Here is a 7,474-nt window from a genome sequence, read left to right on the forward strand (position 1 = left end):
CCCCCCCCCCCCCCCCCCCGCCGCGGCTGCACATGGCGCGGCGGCAGCAACAACAGCAGCAGCAGCAACAGCAGCAGCAAAGAAGCGTCACCTCCTCCTTCCTCATCAGAGACATTTTGGCGGACTGTAAACCGCTGGCCGCCTGCGCTCCTTACTCCAGTAACGGACAGCCGGCGGCGGCGCAGGAGGCGGGGAGGCTCGCGACCAAGATCCCCGACGATTTTATGGAGAAAATTCACAGCAACTCTTCTTCAGACAGCGAGTACAACAAAGGTAAGAGTTTAACTCGAGTCAGCTGACTCGGTCTGATACCATCAAAACAGGTGGATAATTATCACGATGTTTATCGAATAATAAATATTATAAAAAATAATAATAAACACGACAAACTACAAGACAATGTTAATTAAAAACTCATTAGACTAAATATATTTTCCACACACTCGGACTGCCCGAACTAAAAATGTTTTTTTTTTTTTACATGTTTTTACTACAATATTTATTATTGAATTATTTCTTGGCCTTTCTCACAGACCGGAAAATAAAAACCGCCGCAGTCAAGTTTTATCATGTCATTATAGCTGTTGTTAAAATTAGATTTACTTTGAAATTATTTGCCCAAAATTCTCCTTATAAAGAAGTAAATAAAAGAATAGAAGGAGCAGATCGAGATGTGACAATAACACAGCAGACTTTTCTGCTCACTTCGCACCTCTTTTTGTTCACTCTCTCAGACTCATTGTCTGATTTGAATTATTCATTAATGTAAATAAAATGGACAAACCCTCGTGAATTAATTAGACAGAGTTAGAAAAACACAGGCGCATTCAGATATATGAGGCTGTACAGTAAAAAAGAAATATATGTCTGAATTTGATCACCCTTGTTAAATGTAATATTTGGGGTTTTATTTATTGGGGTTTATTTGTGACGACAACACACACTTCTTGTTTATAAGTTGCGGATGTAACAACCTTTAAGTTGTAGAAATAATTCTGAACTGAACTCTCAGAGAAATCGAGGTTTATTTATTTTTCGAGGCCGCCGAACGTCATTAATAAAAAACCCGCCCCGCGGATGCGTCACGGTGTGAAAACGAAACGAACACAAACTTGAGACTTAGAGGAATAATAATCAACAACAGAAGTAAAGTATTATTGATAGTAATGCAGTGAAGTCTGAGGTGACGTTTCCTGTTCTTCTAACTGACCTTCATTCAACAGACGTGTCGTCTGTTCTAATGACGTGTCGGGATTTAAGACCCAAACAAGTCAAGGCCTGGGAAGACACCACACAAACACTGAAGTGATTCAAATGATACACACATACAGACCATAATAATAACGACTCACGTTTTGTAATCATCGTTAAAGTTTTTCCGCCGTGCGTGAAATTTAGTTTCAGGTTTTTTTTCTCTTTAGCAGAGACATAATCCCGCTCAGATTATCTCCACTGACTCCTGCGTGAATTATCTGGGAGTTAAACCTATAAAGTTGTTTACTTTTTTCTCGGTTTGTAAAATTCCACTGTGTCGTTTCTGCACAGATGGAGAATTTTCTTTTCTTTAGTTTCCACTGAGGTCTGAGACTCTGTCTGATTGACACGTTCTCCTTCACCTCCTTCTCTCCTTCTTCTCCTTCTTCATCACACGGGCTGCAGCTGCTGCTGATTTCTTCATCACTTTGTCAAACACAATCACAGCTTCATTACCGACCTGCTTATCATTAGCACTAATGACCTTAACGAGACTGAACCTCGACCACAGTCGTGACTCATTTAAACTCCGCTTTATTTGCGTTGTGACATTTTTGACTCCTTTACGGTCGTTTCGATGCCTTTTAGTCTTCGATGTAAATTTAAAATATTTTTGGCATTTTTCATTGGTACATATTTACTCATCTCACATCACCGTTATACCCACGTTGTATTTAAACTATTTCATTTAAATATATAGTTATTTATACATCTGCGATGCTAATTTAAATGAAATCTTCATATTTAATATTTTATTAAAATCATTTTATACATAAATATAATTGTTTTTGCATTCATCCTTTTTGTATTTCTTTATTATACAATTTACACATTTATAGTCACTATTAATAATAATAATAATAATTATTATTATTATTATTTACATTCTTTACATTATTTACATTATTTATCATTATCGGGCTTCGTTTACCCGATACTTATTTTTGGCGATTTTTCAAAATTATTTTTGCTAAACAAATGTTTAAATTATTCGGGAATTCATTATAAATATAAGTTTCCTACATTTTATTTATAAAATACTCAGGTTTAATTATCAATCTGATTAATTTGTTATTTTACACCTGAAAAATATTTATATTATAAAATAATAAGTATACAATAATTATTATTATTTTCGTCCATCGCGTGGATTCCGCTGCGTTTTCATGCGCGCGTGCGGTGGACGCTGTCGGTCCGGGACGCGCTGATTGACGAGGGGAGCCGCGGGGCCTCACGCACGACCGCTTTGATTTTTCCACGCTGCTCCTCTGATCATTACTCAGGGATTTCATGTCATTTGTCCACGGCGTTAATCACGTTTGTAAGAAACCCGCCGTGCACAGGCACACGCACGCGGACGCACAGCCCCCGATTCCCACTCTCGCGTCACTTCCACGCAGCAGAAGTGAGGCTGGTTTCAGGTCGCGGTTCAAAGACTCGGTCCTTCCCTCGTGGCTCAATTAGGAGGATTATGGCCGTGATTCTTGTGCAGGATGAATCCTCATCTGATCTCAGCTCCCACTCTTTCATTCTTCAATTCTTCTCTGCTCTGTTTTCCACGCCCTGACGTGACAGGAACACTCAGCAGAAAGAACAAAGAGTGACGGGAAGATATCAGATCGGAACTGAGGAAGATTGGAGGAGAAATCTAGGAGATTTCAGATCAGATCAGATCAGATCAAATCAAATCAAATCTAGAACCTCCAGCTGCTGCTGATTCAGAAAAACCGAGGCCGCAGGAAATCAAAGAAAACCACAGTTTTTACTGAATATTTGACAAAAGAGTTCAACGTTAGTATATTCTATAACTCTGTCACTGATTTACAAACGGGATCTAAACACGAGGAAATCAAGTCAAACATTCATAAAGTGTTTCCATCATTATGTCAAATTTACACCATTCTGTTATGAAATCACAACCCGATGTTCTTTACAACTGAACAATGAAATATTGATTCATCAACATTTAACAAAGAACAACAGACGAGTTCCTGTCATGTTGTGGCGGTATTTGCAGAAAAAATCTAAACATTTTCCCATCAAGTTTTTCTAAAGAACCGACTAAACCAAAAAGTTTCTCCACAACAACATAAGATCAATGATGATCGAGATTTTCAATAATAATAATAATAATAAAAACGATTTTACTTGACTTTAAAAACAAACTCAAAACCAAGCAAGTCGTGTCGTTTAACAAAATATTCAAATAATTATTAAAACAATTACCAAAAATATACTTGCATGAAATATATATTTTAATTTTATATACTTTGTCCTCGTCCAACTTTGTTCAAACAGTGCTCATTTAAAGACACCTTCAAAAGGGACGTTTTATGATGTCTGTTTTATTATAAATATATTTCTGGATCTGCAGTGATTCAAAAGAAGCCGTTTGACATGTGGACAAAATCAGTTTAAATTTTAAATATTAGACTGAAGTACAGTTGATGTGTTTATCGGTAAAAAAATACTTCAAATATTAAATACACATCATTCAGGTCATATATCCTGGTTTCTTACAGATTTAGTTGAATATTAAATATATTTATTTATTTTTATTCCAGATGTCGCTCATTGTTATTGTCACTTCCTCCAGGAGTGTCTTTGAGGTCTGATTTTTAATTTTTTTTATTTTCTGGTTCCAGTGAAGGAGGAGGGGGACCGGGAGATCTCCAGCAGCAGAGAAAGTCCGCAGGTTCGGCTGAAAAAGCCCAGAAAAGCTCGCACGGCCTTCACGGACCATCAGCTGGCTCAGCTGGAGCGGAGCTTCGAGAGACAGAAGTACCTGAGCGTCCAGGACCGGATGGAACTGGCGGCTTCACTCAACCTGACCGACACCCAGGTCAAGACCTGGTACCAGAACCGCAGGTACGGAGGGGCGCACGGACTTACAGCGGTTTCTGCTGGGGGAGGTTTGGGGGAGGAGGGACAGCAGGAGTTTTAGAAACTAACGCTTGATAAACACGTGATCAATAAGTCGGATTTTAAAATACGCGGTTTTCTTTCTTTCTTTAAATTTTTTTTAACAAATAAACGATCACCGAGGTACAGAATTAGAGTCCAGTCTTTTGGGATTTAAGCTCGAAATGTATTAATTATTCATCATTAATTTAGAAGAAGAGTCCTGCTGTGACGTCATGTTTCACCCTCAGGGTCACGTGAGTTCACGAGACTAATTACTAATTAATCTGCTGTTTAATGGCGATTAAACCAAGGAGACGGTTGGTTTGAATGGATGATAATTATTATTTTTCAAAGTAAAAGAATAAATGAACTAAAATAATTTTATTTTCACTTAAAATGTTACTACAACAAAATATTTCTAGGTCGATGTTTTAAGATGAATTTTATTTTTTAGATGATTAGTTAAAATATGATTTTTAAATTCATTATTTTTTTCTGTTCGGGATTAACACAACAATATGAATAAAACAAATTCAAGGAAAAATCACCAGAATAATTAAAAAAACAAAACAATACTTAAATAAAACATTTTTTGTTTCATTTGTTATGTGAAACAATATTTCTTTTTTGATTTATTTATCACTAGGGACATTGGCTGACTTTGATTTAAAATCTCAGAAAAATAAAGGTAAAACATTTTTATTCATGAATGTCATTTCTATTGAATAACTCTCCGTTAATATGTTTTTTTTCCACGATTTTTGAAGCTCGTGTTTTATTTCATTTATTGCCAAATGTGTGAAGTTTTGATGGCAGCAGAACAAACTGCTGTCGCTCTTGTGAACACGGAGGTGTCACCTCATCTTTTCATGCTGTAAATAAATAAAAAGCTGAGGCAGAGCACACACACACACACACACACACACACACGGTTGAGACAGGCGGTGGTGTGTGTGCGCGCGTTGTTCCTGCTTCAGCTCAGATTTTCTTTCTGGGAGTGAAAAAAATAAATATACAGCCAACAGTTTTCAGGATGAATTATGCAGAGTTTGCATGTGTGAGAATCAATAATTCACAACAAAACCACTGTATCTGCTCAATTATCTTCAGGATGAATTATTCACCTGTGTGTCCGCGAGAACTGACTGACACCAGGAGGACAGAGACAGAGAGACACAGAGACACAGAGACAGAGAGAGAGAGACGTTTGTTTTACTGTCATTAAAACGAGAACAATAGATTTTGACCTGGCTTTTTACTTTAATATAATATAATATAATATTGTATAATATTATATAACAATAACCAACAGTATCAGTGTTCTCTAAGATATAACTTTCAGAGCAAAGTATTTAAGTAGGAAAATATGTTTTACAATACTGAAAAGCCGTCTGTGAAAAAACAGATTTTTTTTTCAAAAATCCAAATCTATTAACTTTACTTCACAACGTTTTATTTGAGATTTCTACGCGTCTCCTAACAAATAACTTGTATTTATTTTTACATTCATTTGGACTAATTTTACTGTATGACATTGTAGATGTCACCGGCCACTGGCAGCGCCACCTGAACCATCAGAGGTCCACAGCCCTCATGTTCCGACCGGGTGTGTCTAACTCAAGGTCTTCTGTTTTGTGTGTTTTCAGGACAAAGTGGAAGCGTCAGACGGCGGTCGGTCTGGAGCTTCTGGCTGAAGCAGGAAACTACTCGGCCCTACAGAGGATGTTCCCCTCCCCTTATTTTTACCCACAAAGCCTGATGTCCAACCTGGACCCCAGCGCTGCCCTCTACCTGTACAGGGGCCCAGCAGCCGCACCACCCCCGGCCCTGCAGAGGCCCCTGGTGCCCAGGATCCTGCTCCATGGTGTACAGGGAGGCAGCGAGCCACCGCCCCCGCTGCCCCCTATGGGTGGAGTCCTGCCCCGGCCCACACAGCAGCGATGAACGGCCCTGCACTAATCTGTCTGAGACTCATTACAACAGAGACAGAAGCAAAAGATTTAAAAAGAAGACGAAGAAGAAGAAGAGGAGGAGGAGGAGGAGATGGAAAACAAACTGATCAGCTTTTTCTCTGCTGTGAAGAGAGAAAAGACTGGAGACAGAGACGGAGACAGAGACTCCAGTTAAGGATTTATTTTGTCTCTTTTGATGGTTTTATTTATACGTTATTTATTTTTCACCATGAAGAGTCTAACTTATGTATTTATTTGAGCCCAGTTTCAGTATTGATGGAGTTTTAAACCAACCAATAAACTGTTGGTGGAACAACGTGAACCTTGATCATTGTTACTGTTGTTGTCATTGAAGTGAACACTGTAACAAATGACACCTCAACTTGATGAAACTTCAAATTTCAACTCAACTTCCTGCCACAACTTTTTTCAGTTTTGATCCAAATGTGGTCTGTTCAGGTGACGCTGTAGTTGTATCACATCAGGGATGATTTAAAATGAAAGAAATTAACAACGTGGTTTCAAATGATTGACAATTCAGCTTTTAACTTGAAAGTTTTTGTAAATTGTAATTCTTCAATTTGAAATTAAAAGGTTATTAAAGACTGGAAAAAATAGATAAATATAATCTAAATAAAGCAAATCCTTTTACATAATTTTAGTCATAAAAGTCTGTCATAAAGTCATTGAAAACCTGGATTTTAAATGAAAACTGAAAACAGATTTGCGGTGTGTTTTGATGAAATTTGAAGTTTCTCCAGTCTTTGTTTTTACAGTGCTGGTGGAGCAGTTCCGGTTTCATTTCCTGTTCTGATAAATATTGTTCTCCACATACCGTACGGTTCACAGGTTTTATTGGAATGTTCTGTGGTCTAAAGATCTAAAGAGGTCATTTCTTCAACCTGCTCTGAAAACGAGGCGATGGGGGAAAAACTCCGCTGTAAATAAGAATATTTTGCATTTTACAGGAAACTTAAGGAGGAATTTTCTGTTCTTTTTTTTTTTTTTTTTTTTTTTTTGAGGCGATGTCTGTCAGTGAGTGTTCTTAAATCACGCGGCTGGACTGGAGGTGGAGAAGTGAGAATGAGGGGAAGATAGGAATGATAAAAGCAGGAACACACACGTGAGCAGCAGCAGGTGTGAGGGTCAGGGGGAGGGTGTGTGTGTGTGAGGTGACGGACTCCTGTCTGAGAGCTCCTCAAACACACCAACCATGAATCTATACAATCTTCATCTTGTCCTTAGTTGGAGTAAAAACACGTGGAGTGGTTGAAAAAACGCGTCCGTTTTTTCTCTTCCTTTTTTTAACGCGTAATTTAAGGCAGAAATTGTGTTTTTTTTAACTCATGTATCTAAACAGACAG

General features: G+C 38.0%; 1 protein-coding gene across 1 annotated transcript in view; it reads left to right on the top strand.

The window, feature by feature from the left end:
- The window catches only part of barhl1b (BarH-like homeobox 1b), an 8,107-nt gene extending 1,910 nt beyond the window's left edge, over window positions 1-6,197 (top strand). Inside the window, exons 3-5 of the mRNA XM_025062816.1 lie at window positions 48-273; window positions 3,900-4,122; window positions 5,805-6,197. Coding sequence (XP_024918584.1) covers window positions 48-273; window positions 3,900-4,122; window positions 5,805-6,102 — 747 coding nt within the window. The 3' untranslated portion in view covers window positions 6,103-6,197. The remainder of the gene's footprint in view (window positions 1-47; window positions 274-3,899; window positions 4,123-5,804) is intronic.
- The last annotated feature ends 1,277 nt before the right edge of the window (window positions 6,198-7,474 follow it).

Source organism: Cynoglossus semilaevis, chromosome 14 (assembly GCF_000523025.1).
Source record: "Cynoglossus semilaevis isolate Cse_v1.0 chromosome 14, Cse_v1.0, whole genome shotgun sequence".
Taxonomy (NCBI): domain Eukaryota; kingdom Metazoa; phylum Chordata; class Actinopteri; order Pleuronectiformes; family Cynoglossidae; genus Cynoglossus; species Cynoglossus semilaevis.